General features: G+C 50.1%; 1 protein-coding gene across 6 annotated transcripts in view; it reads right to left on the reverse strand.

Moving 5' to 3' along the window:
- Positions 1-96: 96 nt before the first annotated feature.
- ppox (protoporphyrinogen oxidase) overlaps positions 97-22,005 on the reverse strand; it is a 53,919-nt gene continuing 32,010 nt past the window's right edge. For 5 of the 6 annotated variants that reach the window (XM_073030971.1, XM_073030973.1, XM_073030970.1 and 2 more), the window contains 3 exons: positions 15,109-15,258; positions 14,511-14,553; positions 97-1,666 (listed from right to left, as the gene is read on the reverse strand). In XM_073030971.1, coding sequence (XP_072887072.1) covers positions 1,539-1,666; positions 14,511-14,553; positions 15,109-15,258 — 321 coding nt within the window. In that variant the 3' untranslated portion in view covers positions 97-1,538. The remainder of the gene's footprint in view (positions 1,667-14,510; positions 14,554-15,108; positions 15,259-22,005) is intronic. The other variant, XM_073030974.1, reaches the window with a different exon arrangement.

Here is a 22,005-nt window from a genome sequence, read left to right on the forward strand (position 1 = left end):
ACGGAGGCCAACAATGGATAGGGAGCATTGCTCCTCCCCCAGCTAGAGCTCCTCCAAGAGTGCAGAGCTTCTTCAACACCCCTCCTGAGCAGCCCCATGCCCTGTAAAGCCCATGAACATGATGGCTGAGGTCTTATCTCACTGGGTGGGAGGTGCTTTTATGGAGTTCACAGTCCTGACTCTAATCAAACAGACCACCCACACACCTCTGCTCTGCTCTCACTGCTGGGGACAGAGGGACACTGACCAATTGCAACTCAAGGAGACATCCCTGACCTTAGAACTGTCCCTCCCCCCACCCCTCCCAGACTCACTCTCTCCCTTCCCTACTACAGGAGGCACCAATTCAGGACTCATTCACACCCACCCTGGAACCCTCTCATCCTTCCCTGACCCCCGGAGCAGCCTGGGGTCCTGGGATTGGGGGCTGCAGCTGTGGTGAGTGTGGGTTCAGCCCTCCTGCTGCTCTCTGTGTATCCAGACCCATCCTTTCTCCCCACAGGCCCTGCTCATCTCTGGACCCCACGGTAGGGTAGCGGTTAGTGTGATGCTATCACAGCTCGGAGCATCAGAGTTTGGAATTCAATTCCGACGCTCCCTGTAAGGAGTTTGTTCGTTCTGTCTATGGAATGCAGGTTTTCTCCGGGTGCTCCACGATTTCTCCCACAATCTAAAGATGAGCCGATTAGGGTAATTGGTCGTTGTAATTTGTACCACATTTAGTTCAGGGTTAATCGGGTTTTTTGGGGGTTGCTGGGGTCGCACTGTTCAAAGGGCTGAAAGGCCTACTCTGCACTGTATTGGTAAAGGGGCCCTCCTTCCCCCTCATACCCTTCAAATCAGTCTCTCTTTCCCAACCACAGCCTCTTCACTGTGGAATTTACCTGCAAGCTGAGAGAGCCACACCATTGCACAGCACAGAAAGAGGTCCATCAGCTCTACGTGAGCATACTGAACTGAGTTAGTCCCACTTGCCTCCACGCTAAACCAGGGGTCCTCAGCCCAGGGTCCAAAACCCCTCAGTTAAAGCTGAGGCTCAATGTCATTAAAAAGGTTGGGATCCCCTGCTCTAAACCATGAGGCTGTCCAAAGGTAATTAATTAAAACACTGCAACTGTACCCATCTCTATCAGCTACTCCGGCATTCCACACACCCAGAGAAGTGTGATTCCCAAGTCCTTGAAATTTGTCTGCTCTCACCTTAAACCTGTGCCCTCTAGATCCAGGCTCCCATACCGAGAGACCACCTATCTGGCCATGCTCCCATTTGATACACTTCTCTAAGCCCAGCCTCAGCATCTGACGCTCCGGGGAAACACACCAGCCCTGATACATCTATGCATTTAACAGCACCTGCCAATACTTGGCCCAGCCCCAACAGCCCACTGTACCACTGGAACAGGGCAGTCAGGTGCAGGGAAGCCCTGTCACCATACAGGGGTCAGACTGACACCTTTAGGGAATTACTCCTGGGTCTACCGATGGGGAGCCTAGGGGGAGGGGCAGGAGCACAGAGTTGAGAGGATGAACACCCCACCTCAGTGGCAGAGGCGCTCGACGCTATGCTGTGCCTGGTAGATGCAGTCGTTTACCGACACGCCCTGGTACGAGGCTCCGATCAGCGTCAGAGGAAGGCGGTTATGCTCAATGAATCCAGAGATGTCAGCTGTGGGTGGAAGGAAGAGGGAGAAGTGGGTAGGGGAGGTGGGGTAGAGGAACATAAGGGAAGGGAGAGGGGAGGTTGGCAAGGGGTAGGAAGAGAGAGAAGAATGGTGAGGTTGTGAGTGGAAAAGTGAGAGGGTGGTAGGGTATGTGTGAAGGGATGGCAGAGTTGGGGGAGAAATGAGACCATAAGACATTGGTGTAGAATTATGCCATTTGGCCCATTGAGTCTGCACCGCCATTCAATTATGGCTGATCCTATTTCCCCCTCCCCAGCCTTCTCCCCATAACCTTTGATGCCATGGCCAATCAAGAACCTAGCAATCTCTGCCTTAAACAGACCCATTGATCTGGCCTCCACTGCTGCCTATGGTAACAAATCCCACAAATTCACCACCAATATTCAAAAGGTTTCAGTGAGATCCCCTCTTATTCTTCTAAATTCCAGCATGTACAGGCCCAGAGCCATCAAATGTTCCTCACATGATAAACCTTTCATTCTCAGAATCATCCATGTGAACCTCCTCTGAATCCTTTCCAATGCCAGCACACCTTTTCTTAGATGAGAAGCCCAAAACTGTTCACAATATTCAAGGTGAGGCCCCACCAGAAAGCTTCAGCATCACATCCCTGCTCTTGTATTCTAGAGCTCTTGAAATGAATACTAACATTGTATTTGCCTTCCTCACCAACAACTCAACCTGCAAATTAACCTTTAGAGTGTTCTGCACAAGGACTCCCAAGTCCCTTTGCATCTCAGATTTTTGGATTTTCTCCCCATTTAGAAAATAGTCTGCACATTTATTTCTACTGCCAAAGTGCATGACCATGCATTTTCCAACATTGTATTTCATTTGTTACTTTCTTGACCATTCTCCTAATCTGTCTAAATCCTTCTGCAGCCTGTTTCATCAACATTACCTGCCCCTCCAATCTTCATATCATCTGTAAACTTTGCAACAAACCATCTAAACCATCATCTAAATCATTTATATACAACATAAAAAGTACTCCAAATACTCATTTGGTTCATCTGCTTTCTCTTTGTTCCCTGTTATTTCTCGGGACTCATTTTCTAGTGGTCCTATATCCACTCTCCTCTCTCTTATTTTTTTAAACTTGAAAAGGTTTTTACTATTCACTTTGATATTGTTTGCTAACTTGTTTTCATCTTTTCCCTCCAAATGATTCTTTTAGTTGTTTTCTGTAGGGTTTTAAAAGCTTCCCAATCCTCGCCTTCCTGTTAATTTTTGTTTGGTGGTATGCCCTCTTTGCTTTTACTTTAGAGCTTTGTCTTCGTCAGCCATGGTTGTACCATTTTGCCATTTGAGTATTTCTTTGTTTTTGGAATACATCCATCTTGCACCTTTATTTTTCAAGGAAACAAAAGACATTTCTGCTCTGCTTTCATCCCTGCCAGCATCTCCTTCCAATTTACTTTGACCATTCCCCTCTCATACCACTGTAATTTCCTTTATTCCACTGAAATACTGCTACGTCAGACTTTACTTTCTCCCTCTCAAATTTCAAGTTGAACTCAATCATACTGTGATCACTGGCTCCTAAGGATTCCTTTACCTTAAGCTCCCTAATCGCCTCTGGTTCATTAAATAACACTCAATCCAGCATAGCTGATCCCTGTTAGTCTCAACGACAAACTGATCATAAGAATAGGAGCAAAATTAAACTATTCAGCCCATCAAAGCTGCTCCATCATGGCTGATCTCAGATCCCACTCAACTACATACATCTGCCTCCTCACCATTATCTCAGTGGGTTGGGCAGCATCTGTGAAGAGGAGTGAGTGGTTGGTGTATCGGACCAAGAGCCTTCATCGGGACTGGAAGAACAAGAAGCTGTGGGTGGCAGGGTGGATCCAAGGCTGGAAAGGGACTTGTTTTGCTGATGTTGTTGCTATCACGTGAATAGCCAGAGGCTTTTTCCCAGGGCTGAAATGACTAACACGAGGGAGCATAGTTTTAAGGTGTTTGGAAGTAAGTACCGAGGGGACGTCAGGGGTAAGTTTTATACACACGGAGTGGTGGGTGCGTGGAATGCACTGCCAGTGAAGGCGGTATAGATGGATACAATAGGGTCTTTTAAGAGACTCTTAGATAGGTACATGGAGCTTAGAAAAATAGAGGGCTATGCAGTTGGGGGATTCTAGGCAGTTTCTTGCTGCGTCCCGCCTGTCAGCCTGTATTCACAAGAATGATTCCAGGAATGAAAGGGTTACCATGTGAGGAACATCGGGCAGCTCTTGGGCTGTACTCCCTGGAGTTCAGGAGAAAGAGGGGGAATCTCATAGAAACATTCTGAACGTTGAAAGGCCTTAACAGATTAGTTATTTCCCATGGTAGTGGAGTTTAGGACAAGAGGGCACAACTTCAGGATTGAAGGACATCCATTTAGAACAAAGATGTGGAGAAATTACTTTAATCAGAGGGTGGTACATCTGTGGAGTTTGTTTCCACGTGTGGCTGTGGAGGCCAAGTCACTGGATGTATTTAAGGCAGAGATGGATAGGTTCTTGATTAGCCAGGGCATCAAAGGATATGGGGAGAAGGCAGGGGAGTTGGAATGACTGGAAAAATTGGATCAGCCATGATTGAATGGTGGAGCAGACTCAATGGGCTGAATGGCCTACTTCTGCTCCTATATCTTATGGTCATATAGTAGCTTCTCTGTAATGCCATGGAATTTTATCTTGATAAGCAGCCTCATGTGTGACACCTTATCAAATGCTTTCTGAAAATCCAATTGCAGCTGCTCAGCGAGATGACCCTGGCATTGGCACTATTTGGGATGCAGCTGAGAAGGGGGACGTGGTCCGGGTGGAGAAAACTCAACATTGCTCAGTGTCTCTGTTACTGAGAGACTGGCCTCGGTTGAGGTTGAAGAACCAAATGTTATACTGGGTAACATCACCCCGGACCGACCTCGGTGTTGGCAGCTGGTCCTGCCTGAGAATTATCGGAGAGTTGTGATGAAGTCACTGCACGATGTCTCTGGGCACTTGGGGGTGGAGAAGGAGAACTCAAGGACCGGTTTTATTGGCCTCGAATGAGTTCGGAGGTCAACGAGTATTGCAAGTCCTGCATACGTCGCATATGCCAGAAGACGCTGCCTATGCAGGCTGCTCCTTTGTCGCACTTGCAGAGTGCGGGGCCTTTGGACCTGGTGTGTATGGATTTCCTGACCATGGAACCCGATACCAGCAACACGGTGAATGTCTTAGTCATCACGGACCATTACACCAGGTATGCTCGTGCGTTCCCCACCAAGGATCAGAGGGCGACTACAGTGGCAAGAGTGCAATGGGAGAAGTATTTTGTGCATTATGGCCTTCCCCAGCAGATACATGGTGACCAGGGACAGGTCTCTGAGAGTAAGCTCATCTACGAGTTACTGGATATGCTGGGAATTGAGAAATTGAGGACCACACCTTATCATCCGCAGGGTGACCCCCCCCCCCCCAGCCAGAGAGGTTTAATCGGACCCTGCTAGACATGCTCGGGACTCTGGATATCAGCAAAAAGAGTCAATGGAGTCAACATATTGGACATCTGGTTCACTGCTATGACTGTACACTCAATGATGCTACTGGCTGCTCACCCTATTATTTGATGTTCGGGCGCGAGGCAAGGTTGCCCATTGACCTCTGTTTCGGGACGGATGTGGGTGAAGTATCGCCGAAGCCCTACTTGAAGTATGTGGCTGATATGAAGAAGGAGCTGCAAAGGGTTTATGAGTTGGCTGGGGAGGCAGCCGCCAAGCAGGATTGGGGAAATAAGAGGAGATATGACCAGAAAGTAAAGCTCTTCCAACTCTTGCCGAGAGACCGAGTCCTCATAAAGAATCTGAGATTGCCTGGGAAGCACAAGCTGGTTGATTGCTGGTCAGGCACGCCCTATGTGGTGGAGAGTCAGTTGCCCAACTTACGGGTCTTCCAAGTGCAGCCCGAGGATGGGAAGGGGTCTGTCAAGATTCTCCATTGGAATCATCTGTTGCCCCTGGGGTGAGATGTAAAAGTAGAGCAGGAGCCCGAGATGCCGGCTGCACCTCGTACCAGGATTCTGTGTCCACGCAGGGTGGAGGAAGAGCCCACCCCAGGAGAGGCGGGCCCCAGCCCAGCCCCTGTGAGGGATACTGACTCGGAGGATAGTGACTGGGATGATTGGTACATGCTGCCATTCGCTGATGCCCCTGTGATGAAGGAGGTTGTTCCTGGCCCTTCCTCCACTGGGTTAGACGGAGTAAGGGGGGCTAGTGATGGGCCATCGGGAGAACCACAGGGTGTTGGCGGGGAGTATGTGGGGCCCGAGCAAGAGATAGCGGGTTCCGAGGTGCAGGGGGGCTTGGGTGACCGCTCGCAGGAGGGTTTGCCTCGTAGTTTCCATGAGTCTCAAGTATTGTCCGAGGTGGAGGAATTAGAAGAGGGGGTGCACAGGTCTCAGAGAAGGAGGCGCCCCCCCCCCCCCCCCCCAGATAGGTTGGCCTATGTAGCACCTGGGGAACAGGGTATGATCTCCACTGTTTTGGGAAGTTATGTCACTGATTCCTGCACTTGGATTCGGCTGTGTGTTCTGCAGGAAGGGTTGGCGAATTATCTGAGTGTCATGAGGGCATGACTAAATTTGGTGAGGGAGAACGTACAGCTCTCAGTACCAGTAACTGTGGTGTTAATTGTTCAGGCTAACAAAATGGCTTCTCTGTAATGTTATTCAATGCTGAAATAGGTTTCTGTGTCTGGAATGTTTGGGTTATGACTGCAAATAAGGGAGGGGGGGGGAACTAACCAATTGAGAATTGTTATGCTATCTTGTATGTGTAAACTGAGCGGAAGTTCGCAGTCTTTTTTGGGAGGAGAGCGAGGAGGATGGACGTGTGTGGAGCAGACAGCGGTTCCAGGGCGGTGGATACTGGACATCGGCGGTTCGGACGGTGGCTGAAGGCTCGGAAGGTCGTTGTGGATGGAACCGGAGGCGTGAGCTCCAACGTATTAAAATATTACGTGCACAAACTCATAAACTTACAGATTTGGTGCCTTTGGGTTATCTGTTTCTACTAACCCATCACTAAGAAATAACTATAAAGTTGCAATTATTTATTCGCTTTTGGTGTATTGTCTAATATTTGTGTTGCAAGTGTGTACTGGGGGGCATTACGCCGTATTTACACTGAAGTGTCGCACTATTGGCTGGTGATGGCGGTTCACCCTAGGCGAACAGGGTTAAATTGGGGGCACCAATGCTACTCAAGTAATTGATATCTACTGCTTCTCCTTTGTCCACCCTGCTGGTTATTTCTTCGAAGAACTCTAACAGATCTGTCAGGCAATATTTCTCTTTACAGAAACCATGCTGACTTTGATTTATTTTATCATTAACCTTCAAGTACCCCGAAACCTCATCCTCAATAAAAGACTCCAACAATTTACCAACCACTGAGGTTAAGCTAAGTGGTCTATAATTTCCTTTCTTTTCTCTACTTCCCTTCTTAAAGAGTGGAGTGACATTAGCAGTCTTCCAGTCCTCCAGAACCATACCAAAATCAAGAGATTCTTGAATGATCATGACCAATGCATCTGCTATCTCTTCAGCAACTTCTTTCAGAACTCTGGGATGTAGTCCATCTGGTCCAAGTGACTTAACCACCTTAAGATTTTCAGTTTGCCTAACAATTTTTCCTTTGTAATATCAATGGCACTCACTCCTGCTTCCTGACACTCACGGACCTCTGGCACACTGCTAGTATATTCCACAGTGAAGGCAGATGCAAAGTACACATTAAGTTCATCTGCCATTTCTTTGTTCCCCATTTCTACCACCAGCATCACTTTCCAGTGGTCCAATACATAACTGAAAAAACTTTTGGTATCTTGATTTATATTATTGGCTAGTTTGCACTCATATTTAATTTTTTTCCTTCTCATGGGTTTTTTTTTAAGTTACCTTTTGTTGTATTTTTAAAAGTTCCTTACCATCCAACTTACCACTTACTTTTGCTACATTATATATCCTTTCCTTGGCTTTAATGCAGTCCTTAACCTCCCTTGTCAGCCACAGTTGCCTCCCCCTACCATCTGACAACTTCTTCTGTGGGATATATCTGTCCTGCACCTTGTGAACTATTCCCAGAACCTTCTGCCATCTCTGCTCTGCCGCCATCCCCACCGTATCCCCCTCCGATCCACCTGGGCAAGCTCCTCTCTCATGCCTCTGTAATTCCCTTTATTCCACTGCGATTCTGATACATGTGAATTATGCTTCTTCCTCTCAAACTGTAATATGAATTCAATCATATTATGATCAATGTATCCTAAAGGTTCCCTTACCTTAAGCTCCCTAATAAAATCTGGATTTTATCGCACAACACCCAATCTAACATAGCCTTGCCCTGAGTAAGATCAAACACAATCTACTCTAAAAAAAAATCTTGCAGGCATTCATCAAATTCCCCCTCTTGCAATCCAACACCAATCTGATTTTCCCAATTCCCTTGCATATTGAAGTCCCCCATACAATTGTGTCGTTACCCTTATTAATGTCTTTTCCAGTTCATTTTGCAATCTCATCTCCACATTTTTGCTATTTGGAAGCCTATAGATGATTCCCATAATGTTTTTTCACTTTTGTAGTTCTTATCTCCACCCACAAAGATTCGACATTCTCTTACCCCAAGTCACTTCTTTCTAAAGATGTAATTCCATCTTTTACCAACAGACCCAAACCACTGCCTATGGACCAAACAATCTCTAATTGCGCCACCAGTTCATCCACCTTATTCTGAATACTATGTGCATTTAAATACAGCTCCTTCAGTCCTGTGTTCTACACCCATCTGAATTTTGCCTCTGTGGTACAATTTAACTCTTTGTCTGCATTTGTATCCGATTATTGGTTTGTCCTACCTTACATTCACGTTATATCTATCATCTACTTGTAAACCTGCTGCTCATCCTCAGCTCTATCATGCTGGCAAAATCACTCTCTTGGGATCCATTTCAAACCTGATTTTCCGAATCTACCTGCATGTTGAAATCTCCCATGACTACTAAGATCGCCCTTTTGACAAGCCTTTTCTATTTCCTGTTGTAATCTGTTGTCCACATCCCAGCTAATTGGAGGCCTGTATATAACTGCCATCAGGGTCCTCTTACCCTTGCAGTTTCTCAACTCAACCCACAAGGATTCAAAATCTTCCAATCCTATGTCACTTCACAAATATTGCACCATCAGTGACATAGGGAGTAAAACATCATCCGACACACAGGGAGGGGTGAGCAGTCATAAAGAAATCATGGCTAGGTAGTGAGGGGGTTCTGGAACGTACAAATGGAGGAAGGAGGAAGAGGGGTCCAGCCAGGTTCTGCACAGGGACCTTCAACAATAGAGAGACAGGGAGGAGTGTATGAGCCGGTGGGTTTACAGAGACAGGGACAGCTGTAGGGGCAGTGGTGGTTTCAGATGGGTCTCGGCCCAGAACACTGACTGCACGTTTCCATGGATGCTGCCCAACCTGCTGAGTTCCTCCAGCTTGTTTGTACGTGTTGATTTGACCACAGCATCTGCAGTATATTTTCTGTTTACAGGAAGAGGTGTAGGGGACCCTGGTGGTTTCAGACACAGGGAGGGGTGTGGGGGTCGGAGGGGGTTTCAGACACAGGGAGGGTTGTAGGGGCCGGAGGGGGTTTCAGACACAGGGAGAGGTGTAGGGACTGGAGGGGGTTTCAGACACAGGGAGGGGTGTAGGGGCCGGAGGGGGTTTCAGACACAGGGAGAAGTGTAGGGACCGGAGGGAGTTTCAGACACAGGGAGGGTTGTAGGGGCCGGAGGGGGTTTCAGACACAGGGAGGGGTGTGGGGGTCGGAGGGAGTTTCAGACACAGGGAGGGGTGTGGGGGTCGGAGGGAGTTTCAGACACAGGGAGGGGTGTGGGGGTCAGAGGGGGTTTCAGACACAGGAAGAGGTGTAGGGGACCCTGGTGGTTTCAGACACAGGGAGAGGTGTAGGGGCCGGAGGGGGTTTCAGACACAGGGAGAGGTGTAGGGACCGGAGGGAGTTTCAAACACAGGGAGGGTTGTAGGGGTCGGAGGGGGTTTCAGACACGGGGGGGGGGGGTGTGGGGGTCGGAGGGGGTTTCAGACACAGGAAGAGGTGTAGGGGACCCTGGTGGTTTCAGACACAGGGAGAGGTGTAGGGGCCGGAGGGGGTTTCAGACACAGGGAGAGGTGTAGGGGCCAGAGGGGGTTTCAGACACAGGCAGAGGTGTAGGGACCGGAGGGAGTTTCAGACACAGGGAGGGTTGTAGGGGTCGGAGGGGGTTTCAGACACGGGGGGGGGTGTGGGGGTCAGAGGGGGTTTCAGACACAGGGAGGGGTGTGGGGGTCAGAGGGGGTTTCAGACACAGGGAGGGGTGTGGGGGTCAGAGGGGGTTTCAGACACAGGGAGGGGTGTAGGGGTCGGAGGGGGTTTCAGACCCAGGGAGGGGTGTGGGGGTCGGAGGGGGTTTCAGACACAGGGAGAGGTGTAGGGGCCGGAGGGAGTTTCAGACACAGGGAGAGGTGTGGGGGACCCTGGTGGTTTCAGACACAGGGAGAGGTGTAGGGGCCAGAGGGGGTTACAGACACAGGGAGAGGTGTAGGGGCCAGAGGGGGTTTCAGACACAGGAAGAGGTGTAGGGGCCGGAGGGAGTTTCAGACACAGGAAGAGGTGTAGGGGACAGTAGTGGTTTCAGTCACAGGAAGAGGTGTAGGGGACCCTGGTGGTTTCAGACACAGGGAGAGGTGTAGGGACCGGAGGGAGTTTCAGACACAGGGAGGGTTGTAGGGGTCGGAGGGGGTTTCAGACATGGGAGGGGGGGGGGTGTGGGGGTCAGAGGGGGTTTCAGACACAGGGAGGGGTGTGGGGATCAGAGGGGGTTTCAGACACAGGGAGGGGTGTGGGGGTCAGAGGGGGTTTCAGACACAGGGAGGGGTGTAGGGGTCGGAGGGGGTTTCAGACCCAGGGAGGGGTGTGGGGGTCGGAGGGAGTTTCAGACACAGGGAGAGGTGTAGGGGCCGGAGGGGGTTTCAGACACAGGGAGGGGTGTGGGGGACCCTGGTGGTTTCAGACACAGGGAGAGGTGTAGGGGCCAGAGGGGGTTTCAGACACAGGGAGGGGTGTAGGGGCTGGAGGGGATTTCAGCCACAGGGAGAGGTGTAGGTGACCCTGGTGGTTTCAGACACAGGGAGGGTTGTAGGGGCCGGTGGGGTTTCAGACACAAGGAGAGGTGTAGGGGACCCTGGTGGTTTCAGACACAGGGAGAGGTGTAGGGGCTGGAGGGGATTTCAGCCACAAGGAGAGGTGTAGGTGACCCTGGTGGTTTCAGACACAGGGGGAGGTATAGTGGGCAGTGGGGTTTCAGACACAGGGAGGGTTGTAGGGGCCGGAGGGGGTTTCAGACACAGGGAGGGTTGTAGGGGACCCTGGTGGTTTCAGACACAGGGAGAGGTGTAGGGGCCAGAGGGGGTTTCAGACACAGGGAGAGGTGTAGGGGCCGGAGGGAGTTTCAGACACAGGGAGAGGTGTAGGGGACCCTGGTGGTTTCAGACACAAGGAGGGGTGAAGCGGACCCTGGTGGTTTCAGACACAAGGAGAGGTGTAGGGGCTGGAGGGGATTTCAGCCACAGGGAGAGGTGTAGGTGACCCTGGTGGTTTCAGACACAGGGGGAGGTATAGGGGGCAGTGGGGTTTCAGACACAGTGAGAGGTGTAGGGGCCGGAGGGAGTTTCAGACACAGGGAAGGTTGTAGGGGTCGGAGGGGGTTTCAGACACAGGGAGGGGTGTGGGGGTCAGAGGGGGTTTCAGACACAGGGAGGGGCGTGGGGGTCAGAGGGGGTTTCAGACACAGGGAGGGGTGTGGGGGACCCTGGTGGTTTCAGACACAGGGAGAGGTGTAGGGGCCAGAGGGGGTTTCAGACACAGGGAGGGGTGTAGGGGCTGGAGGGGATTTCAGCCACAGGGAGAGGTGTAGGTGACCCTGGTGGTTTCAGACACAGGGAGGGTTGTAGGGGCCGGTGGGGTTTCAGACACAAGGAGAGTTGTAGGGGACCCTGGTGGTTTCAGACACAGGGAGAGGTGTAGGGGCTGGAGGGGATTTCTGCCACAGGGAGAGGTGTAGGTGACCCTGGTGGTTTCAGACACAGGGGGAGGTATAGTGGGCAGTGGGGTTTCAGACACAGAGAGGGTTGTAGGGGCCGGAGGGGGTTTCAGACACAGGGAGGGTTGTAGGGGACCCTGGTGGTTTCAGACACAAGGAGGGGTGTAGCGGCTGGAGGGGATTTCAGCCACAGGGAGAGGTGTAGGGGACCCTGGTGGTTTCAGACACAAGGAGGGGTGTAGGGGACCCTGGTGGTTTCAGACACAGGGAGAGGTGTAGGGGCTGGAGGGGATTTCAGCCACAGGGAGAGGTGTAGGTGACCCTGGTGGTTTCAGACACGGGGGAGGTATAGGGGGCAGTGGGGTTTCAGACACAGTGAGAGGTGTAGGGGCCGGAGGGGGTTTCAGACACAGGGAGAGGTGTAGGGGCCGGAGGGGGTTTCAGACACAGGGAGAGGTGTAGGGGCCCTGGTGGTTTCAGACACAGGGAGGGTTGTAGGGGACCCTGGTGGTTTCAGACACAAGGAGGGGTGTAGCGGCTGGAGGGGATTTCAGCCACAGGGAGAGGTGTAGGTGACCCTGGTGGTTTCAGACACAGGGGGAGGTATAGGGGGCAGTGGGGTTTCAGACACAGGGAGAGGTGTATGGGCCGGAGGGGGTTTCAGACACAGGGAGGGTTGTAGGGGCCGGAAGGGGTTTCAGACACAGGGCAAGGTGTAGGGGCCGGAAGGGGTTTCAGACACAGGGAAAGGTGTAGGGGCCGGAGGGGGTTTCAGTCACAGGGAGAGGTGTAGGGGCCGGAAGGGGTTTCAGACACAGGGAAAGGTGTAGGGGCCGGAAGGGGTTTCAGACACAGGGAAAGGTGTAGGGGCCGGAGGGGGTTTCAGACACAGGGAGAGGTGTAGGGGCCGGAGGGGGTTTCAGTCACAGGGAGAGGTGTAGGGGCTGGAGGGGGTTTCAGACACAGGGAGGGTTGTAGGGGCTGGAGGGGGTTTCAGACACAGGGAGGGTTGTAGGGGCTGGAGGGGGTTTCAGACACAGGGAGAGGTGTAGGGGCCGGAGGGGGTTTCAGACACAGGGAGAGGTGTAGGGGCCGGAGGGGGTTTCAGTCACAGGGAGAGGTGTAGGGGCTGGAGGGGGTTTCAGACACAGGGAGGGTTGTAGGGGCCGGAGGGGGTTTCAGACACAGGGAGAGGTGTAGGGGCCGGAGGGGGTTTCAGTCACAGGGAGGATTGTAGGGGCCGGAGGGGGTTTCAGAGACAGGGAGAGGTGTAGGGGCCGGAGGTGGTTTCAGTCACAGGGAGAGGTGTAGGGGCTGGAGGGGGTTTCAGACACAGGGAGGGTTGTAGGGGCCGGAGGGCTTACAGAAAACAGAGTGGGTGACAGAGATGGTGTGTGGGGTGAAAGGGGGATTTGGAGCTGGATGACAGAGACGGAAAACAGCCAGATACTGAGGTGACTGTGTCACAGGTACGGAGGGGAAGAGTGTGTTGATTGTTCCAGGTTTGCTGCAATACTGACTGTACACCTGATACAGGGGTAGCAGGGTGGGTGGCAAAAGGAGAGGAAGTCATGTCGAGAGTTGGCTTGATGATAGAAACAAAGAAAACTTTCATCATAGAGGCCCTTCGGCCCACAATGCTGTACTGAACATGCACTTACTTTAGAAATTACCTCGGGTTACCCATAGCCCTCTATTTTCCTAAGCTCCATGTACCTATCCAAGAGCCTCTTAAAAGACCTTATCGTATCTGCCGCCGGCAGCCCATTGCACGCACTCACCACTCTCTGCATAAAAAACTTAACACTGACATCTCCTCTGTACCTACTCCCCAGCACCTTGAAACTGTGCCTTCTCACACGTTAGCCATTTCAGTTCTGGGAAAAAGCCTCTGACTAGCCACACGATCAATGCCTCTCATCTTATACATCTCTATCAGGTCACCTCTCATCCTCCGCTACTCCAAGGAGAAAAGGCCGAGTCACTCAACCTATTCTCATAAGGCATGCTCCCCAATCCAGGCAATATCATTGTAAATCTCCTCTGCACCCTTTCTATGGCTTCCACATCCTTCCTGTAGTGACGTGATCAGAATTGAGCACAGTACTCCAAGTGGTGTCTGACCAGGGTCGTAAATAGCTGTAACATTACCTCTCAGCTCTTAAACTCAATCCCACAGTTGAAGGCCAATACACCGTATGCCTTCCAAACCAGTCAACTTGCATAGCAGTTTTGAGTGTCCTATGGACTCAGACCTCAAGATCCCCCTGATCCTTCACACTACCAAGAGTCCTACCATTAATACTATATTCTGTCATCATATTTGACCTACCAAAATAAACCACCTCCATCTGTGCTGAACTCCATCTGCCACTTCTCAGCCTAATTTTGCATCCTATCAATGTCCCACTGTAACCTCTGACAGCCCTCCACACTATCCACAACACCTCCAACCTTTGTGTCATCAGCAAATTTACTAACCCATCCCTCCACTTCCTCATCCAGGTCATTTATTAAAATCATAAAGAGAAGGGGTCCCTGACACACACCACTTGTCACCACTGGCATGGGTTTGCATCTCTCAATCAGGGTCGTCTGAATGCCTGGGCAGAGTCATGGGGTGGGTGTTGAGGGGTCAGGGGGGGACTTGCAGGTGGTGTGTGCTGAGGGGTGTGGGTCACATACTAGGTAGCCATGCCAACTTACCTAAGAGCTTCCAGTGTCCAATTTCATATTGTGGGATACAGTCCTGTGTGTCAAGAACATGGACAAAGTTACTCAGAAACACAAGGAAGGCTTCACTCTGTGTCTGATCCTAGGAGTGTGTGATGGGACAGTGTAGAGGGAGCTTCACTCTGTGTCTGATCCTAGGAGTGTGTGATGGGACAGTGTAGAGGGAGCTTCACTCTGTGTCTGACCCGTATCCTGGGAGTGTGTGATGGGACAGTGTAGAGGGAGCTTCACTCTGTGTCTGATCCTAGGAGTGTGTGATGGGACAGTGTAGAGGGAGCTTCACTCTGTGTCTGACCTGTACCCAGGGAGTGCGTGATGGGACAGTGTAGAGGGAGCTTCACTCTGTGTCGGACCCTTGCCCTGGGAGTGTGTGATGGGACAGTGTAGAGGGAGCTTCACTCTGTGTCGGTCCCAGGAATGTGATGTGGGAGTATAGAGGGAGCTGCACTCTGTGTCGGACCCGTGCCCGGGCAGTACGTGATGTAGGAGAGTAGAAGGAGACTCACTCTGTCCCCTGTGGAGTGTGATGGGCACTTTGCCCCCTCTTCTCCCGGTCGAGTAGTCCCCTCACCTGCTGTACTCTGACGATGGTCCTCAGTGGCTGTGCTACAATCCCCAGCTGCTCCTGCACTGCCTGCACTGCACGCTGTAGCAGCTGATCCTCAGCCACACTCCACGGATCTCCAAAGGCCTCTGTAAACCAGGATCCACCCATCATCACCTGCCGAGAGTGGATCCCAATCAGGGTCAACATTCTCAGGGCTTACTTCAGCGCGGTCCTACCCCTGAGAAACTCCCTCCCAGTAGGGCACGAATACCTTTAATCCAGCCCCTGTGAAGCAATTGTTCTGTCCACGTCTGCTCTCACAAGCCACCTGACTTCCTCCCCATCATTCATCCTGGGGCAACCACACTCTTCCCAGTCTGTGATTCAGTGCCCCATGGTCCCCACACATACATGAAGGGTCAGGCAGTCGGGAGAAATGAGGAACAGAGGAGTCTTGGAACTTTTAAATGACAGCACAGGTAGACATTGTCATTAAGAAGGCACAAGGGATACTGATCGTGATTACTACTGGCACTGAGTACAAGTGTAGAGAAGTTGCTTCAATTTCTTAAAACCTTGCTCAGTCCTCAGCTGGACTACTACGTGCAGTTCTGGTCTGCAGGCTACAGGAAGAATGTGATTATCACTGAACAGTGCAGAGGGGAATTCACCAACATGTTGCCTGGGACATTGGATTTCACTTCTGAAGGGAGGCTGGGTCTGGTCACCCAGGAGTGGAGGAAGTTAGGAGAGGTGAGACTGGGATATATAAAATGAGACAGAACAGACTGCAGGAATTTTCCCTATACCCTGAGGTGGATAAAATTAAAGGACACAGATCAGGGTGAGGAGGAAGCGGGGTAGGTACCTTTGTCACTCAGAGAGTGATGAGTGCCTTTGACACACAGCTGGAGAGAGTCACCAACAGTTTAATGGCCTGTTACGCTTCTGTCTGACTCTGACACTCCTGCTCAGCCCAGTGAGAAACACTGAGTGTTTGGCTGTTCGTGTGGATTGGGTTACCTGCCTGGCTCAGTGTCGACATGAAGCAAGCTTCAACTTGCAGGAGGGGTGGGGTTTGGGGAGAGGCATACAGAACAAAAGTGGAAGGTGTGGTGTGAGCAGGATTAAATATCAGAGCGAACTGACAGAGTTGATGAGGTTGCCTGCAGGGGTGGCAGAAACCAGAGGCAAGTGAAGTCTGAAGTCTGTAACCCGAGAAGGGGAGAGAGTGCAAAACAATGCAGGGAATGTGAGGCAGAAACAGGAAAGTCTGGCCCGAGAGCTGAAGCGTGTCGGTTGGGAGATTAAATTTTTAGACCGCAAGGAATTTTGCGGTATTGATACTGAGAAGGGTTGTTTTACAGAAACAGATTAATTGACAGAGCAATGACAGTTGGAATTTATTCCTGAGAAGTGAGAAGACGCAGCTCAGCAGGTCTGATCAGGGTAGGCTGTACATGTCAAAAGGTGGGATTCTAGGGAGTGCTGAAGAACAGGGGGATCTCAGGGTACCAATCGCAGGATTCCTGAAAGCAGGGACACAGTGCGTTTAGTTGGTGAAGGATGGATCCTGCCTGAGGGCTCCCAGGTCCATTTACACCTTGGAGTTTTGAGTTTTCTCCCCATTCAGAAAATAATCTCTGCCTTTACTCCTTCTACCAAAGAGCATCAACATACACTTCCCTGCACTGTATTCCATTTTCTACTTCTTAACCAATTGTCTTGATCTGTCAAAGCCCCTCTGTAAACTCCCTGCTTCCTCAAAAGCGGAAAGCCGCCAGTGAGTGAGTGGGCCAGTGAAGGAGTGGAGATTTGAGGCTTTGACTCAAGAAGCTTCGACAAGAAGAGGTGGAGGATGAGCTTGTTCCCAGTTAGTCTTTACAGTGCCTCCTCAGACGGTGTTGTGCCTCTCCTGTGAGATGTGGCAGTCTTGGGGGAACTCCCCTCTCCCGCAGAGTGACATCTGCCAGAAGTGCTTGTGGCTGGGCGATCTGGAAGACCGTGTGAGGAATCTGGAGCAGCAGCTGGATGACCTTCGACTCATAAGGGAGAATGAGGCAGTCATAGATGAGAGCTACAGGGAGGTAGTCACACCTAGGCTGCCTGAAGCAGGTCGTTGGGTGACAGTCTGAGGGGGGGAAGCGAAGGAGAGTAGACAGGTAGTGCAGAGCACCCCTGTAGCCATTCCCCTGAATAATAAGTTCACCGTCCTGGATGCTGTTGGTGAGGACGACCGACCAGGTGTGAGCCACGGTGGCAGGGCCTCTGGCACTGAGTCTGACCCTGTGGTACAGAAGGATGGGACGGAGAAGAGGAGAGCTGTCGCCATTGGAGACTCTGTAGTCAGGGGAGCAGACAGGAGATTTTGTGGATGTGAGAAGGAAACCCGCATGGTTTGTTGCCTCGCAAGTGCCAGGGTCCGGGATGTCTCTGACCGGGTGCATGACATCCTGGTACGAGAGGGGAAGCAACCAGAAGTTGTGATACATGTTGGGACCAACGACATAGGCAGGAAGAGGGATGAGGTCCTGAAGTGTGAGTTTCGGGAACTAGGCAGAAGGCTGAAGAACAGGACCTCAAGGGTGGCGTTCTCAGGATTGCTGCCAGTACTACGTGATAGTGATGGTAAGAATTGGAGGAGATGGCAGTTGAATGCGTGGCTGAGGAGTTGGTGCTGGGGGCAGGGTTTTAGATTTTTGGACCATTGGGATCTCTTCTGGGGAAGGTGGGACCTGTACAGATTGGATGGGTTGCACCTGAACTCGAGGGGGAGCAACATCCTTGCAGGTAGTTTGCTAGCATGGTTTTGGAGGGTTTAAATTAACTTGCAAGGGGGATGGGACCCGGAGCAATAGAGCAGTGAAAGAAGTGCATGGGGTAAAGCCAGATCTAACATATAGAGAGGCTTTGAGGAAAGAGAAGCAGAATAAAGGGTGTACAGGTAGTAAGGTAGAAGGGCTAAAGTGTGTGTACTTCAATGCAAGAAGCATCAGGAACAAAGGTGATGAACTGAGAGCTTGGACACATACATGGAATTATGATGTAGTGGCCATTACGGAGACTTGGCTGGCACCAGGGCAGGAATGGATTCTCAATATTCCTGGACTTCAGTGCTTTAAAAGGGATAGAGAGGGGGGAAAAAGGGGAGGAGGGGTGGTATTACTGGTCAGGGATACTATTACAGCTACAGAAAGGGTGGGTAATGTAACAAGATCCTCTTTTGAGTCAGTATGGGTGGAAGTCAGGAACAGGAAGGGACCAGTTACTCTACTAGGGGTATTCTATAGGCCCCCTGGTAGCAGCAGAGATACCGAGGAGCAGATTGGGAGGCAGATTTTGGAAAGGTGCAAAAATAACAGGGTTGTTATCATGGGTGACTTTAACTTCCCTAATATTGATTGGGACTTGATTAGTTCCAAGGGCTTAGATGGGGCAGAGTTTGTTAAGTGTGTCCAGGATGGATTCCTGTCACAGTATGTTGACAGGCCGGCTAGGGGGAATGCTATACTAGATATAGTATTAGATAACAAACCGGGTCAGGTCACAGATCTGTCAGTGGGTGAGCATCTGGGGGACAGTGATCACTGCTCCCCGACCTTTAGCACTATCATGGAAAAGGATAGAATCAGAGAGGACAGGAAAATTTTAATTGAGGAAGGGCAAATTATGAGGTTATAAGGCCAGAACTTGCGGGTGTGAATTGGGATGATGTTTTTGCAGGGAAATGTACTATGGACATGTGGTTGATGTTTAAGGATCTCTTGCAGGATGTTAGGGATAAATTTGTCCTGGTGAGGAAGATAAAGAATGGTAGGGTGAAGGAACCATGGGTGACAAGTGAAGTGGAAAATCTAGTCAGGTGGAAGAAGGCAGCATACATGAGGTTTAGGAAGCAAGGATCAGATGGGTCTATTGAGGAATATAGGGTAGCAAGAAAGGAGCTTAAGAAGGGGCTGAGAAGAGCAAGAAGGGGGCACGAAAAGGCCTTGGCAAGTAGGGTAAGGGAAAACCCCAAGGTATTCTTCAATTATGTGAAGAACAAAAGGATGACAGGAGTGAAGGTAGGACCGATTAGAGATAAAAGTGGGAAGATGTGCCTGGAGGCTGTGGAAGTGAACGAGGTCCTCAATGAATACTTCTCTTCGGTATTCACCACTGAGAGGGAACTTGATGACGGTGAGGACAATATGAGTGAGGTTGATGTTCTGGAGCATGTTGATATTAAGGGAGAGGAGGTGTTGGAGTTGTTAAAATACATTAGGATAGATAAGTCCCCGGGGCCTGACGGAATATTCCCCAGGCTGCTCCACAAGGTAAGGGAAGAGATTGCTGAACCTCTGGCTAGGATCTTTATGTCCTTGTCCATGGGAATGGTACCGGAGGATTGGAGGGAAGCGAATGTTGTCCCCTTGTTCAAAAAAGGTAGTAGGGATAGTCCAGGTAATTATAGACCAGTGAGCCTTACATCTGTGGTGGGAAAGCTGTTGGAAAAGATTCTTAGAGATAGGATCTATGGGCATTTAGAGAATCATGGTCTGATCAGGGCCAGTCAGCATGGCTTTGTGAAGGGCAGATCGTGCCTAACAAGCTTGATAGAGTTCTTTGAGGAGGTGACCAGGCATATAGATGAGGGTAGTGCAGTGGATGTGATTTACATGGATTTTAGTAAGGCATTTGACAAGGTTCCACATTGTAGGCTTATTCAGAAAGTCAGAAGGCATGGGATCCAGGGAAGTTTGGCCAGGTGGATTCAGAATTGGCTTGCCTGCAGAAGGCAGAGGGTCGTGGTGGAGGGAGTACATTCAGATTGGAGGGTTGTGACTAGTGGTGTCCCACAAAGATCTGTTCTGGGACCTCTACTTTTTGTGATTTTTATTAATGACCTGGATGTGGGGGTAGAAGGGTGGGTTGGCAAGTTTGCAGACGACACATAGGTTGGTGGTGTTGTAGACAGTGTAGAGGATTGTCGAAGATTGCAGAGGGACATTGATAGGATGCAGGTGGACTGAGAAGTGGCAGATGGAGTTCAACCTGGAGAAGTGTGAGGTGGTACACTTTGGAAGGACAAACTCCAAGGCAGAGTACAAAGTAAATGGCAGGATACTTGGTAGTGTGGAGGAACAGAGGGATCTGGGGGTACATGTACACAGATCTCTGAAAGTTGCCTCACAGGTAGATAGGGTAGTTAAGAAAGCTTATGGGGTGTTAGCTTTCATAAGTTGAGGGATAGAGTTTACGAGATGCGATGTAATGATGCAGCTCTATAAAACTCTAGTTAGGCCACACTTGGAGTACTGTGTCCAGTTCTGGTCGCCTCAGTATAGGAAGGATGTGGAAGCATTGGAAAGGGTACAGAGGAGATTTACCAGGATGCTACCTGGTTTAGAGAGTATGGATTATGATCAGAGATTAAGGGAGCTAGGGCTTTACTCTTTGGAGAGAAGCAGGATGAGAGGAGACATGATAGAGGTGTACAAGATATTAAGAGAAATAGACAGAGTAGACAGCCAGCGCCTCTTCCCCAGGGCACCACTGCTCAGTACAAGAGGACATGGCTTTAAGGTAAGGGGAGGGAAGTTCAAGGAGGATATTAGAGGAAGGTTTTTCACTCAGAGAGTGGTTGGCGCGTAGAATGCACTGCCTGAGTCAGTGGTGGAGGCAGATACACTAGTGAAGTTTAAGAGACTACTAGACAGGTATATGGAGGAATTTAAGGTGGGGGGTTATGGGAAGCAGGATTTGAGGGTCGGCACAACTTTGTGGGCCGAAGAGCCTGTAATGTGCTTTACTATTCTATGTTCTATGTTCAACACTACCTGCCCCTCCACCTATCTTCATATTGTCTGGAAACCCATCAATTCTGTCAACCAAATAATTGATATACAACATAAAAAGAAGCGGTCCAAACACAGACCACTGTGGTACACCATTAGTCACCAACAGCCGATCAAAAAAGGCTCCCTCTTTGTCTCCTGCCAATCAGCCACTGCTCCATCTGTCCTGTAATACCATGGGCACTTAGTAGCCTCATGTGTGCACCCCGTCGAAAGCCTTCTGAATATTCAAGTACATAACATCAACCAATTTTCCTTTGCCCATCCTGACTGTTATTTCCTCAAAGAATTTCAACAGATTTGTCAGGCAAGATTTTCCCTCAAGGAAACCATGCTGACTTTATCACGTGCCTCCAAGCACATCGAATCCACAGCCAACATCTTCACAACCACTGAGCTGAGAAAACGGGCCTAAAATTTTCTTTCTTCTGCCTCCCTCCCTTCTTGAAGAGTGAAGTGACATTTGCAATTTTCCAGTCCTCTGGAACCATTTCAGAATCAGGTGATTCTTGAAACATCACTACTAATGCCTCCACAATCTCTTTAGCCTCCACCACACGGTCCAGGAGACTTATCTACATCTAGACCTTTCAGTTTCCCAAGTACCTTCTCCCTAGTACTGGCAACTTCACTCACTTTTGTCTCCTAACACTCTTGAATATCTGGCACATTGCTAGAGTCTTCCACAGTGAAGAATAATGCTTATTCAGGTCGTCCACTATACTCTTGCCCCCATTACTACCTCTCCAGTGTCATTTTCCAGCAGTATGATATCTACTCTTGCCTCTCTTATACTTTTCATATATATCTGAAAAATTTTTGTTATCTCTTTAATATTGTTGGCTGGCTTACATGCCTATTTCATCTTTTCCCTCCTTATGGCTGTTTTACTCTGTCTATACATCTCGGTACCTCAGTAAAGCAGTCAGCATAATCAAAGATCCCGCCCACTCCTGACATTCTCATCAGGAAAAAAATACAAAAGCCAAACAGGCCCTTCAGCCCATGTAGTCTGTGCCAAATCATTTAATCTGCCTACTCCCATCAAAGTGCATCAGAATCATAGCCCTCCATATACCTACCA

Source organism: Hemitrygon akajei, chromosome 27, assembly GCF_048418815.1.
Source record: "Hemitrygon akajei chromosome 27, sHemAka1.3, whole genome shotgun sequence".
Lineage (NCBI taxonomy): Eukaryota > Metazoa > Chordata > Chondrichthyes > Myliobatiformes > Dasyatidae > Hemitrygon > Hemitrygon akajei.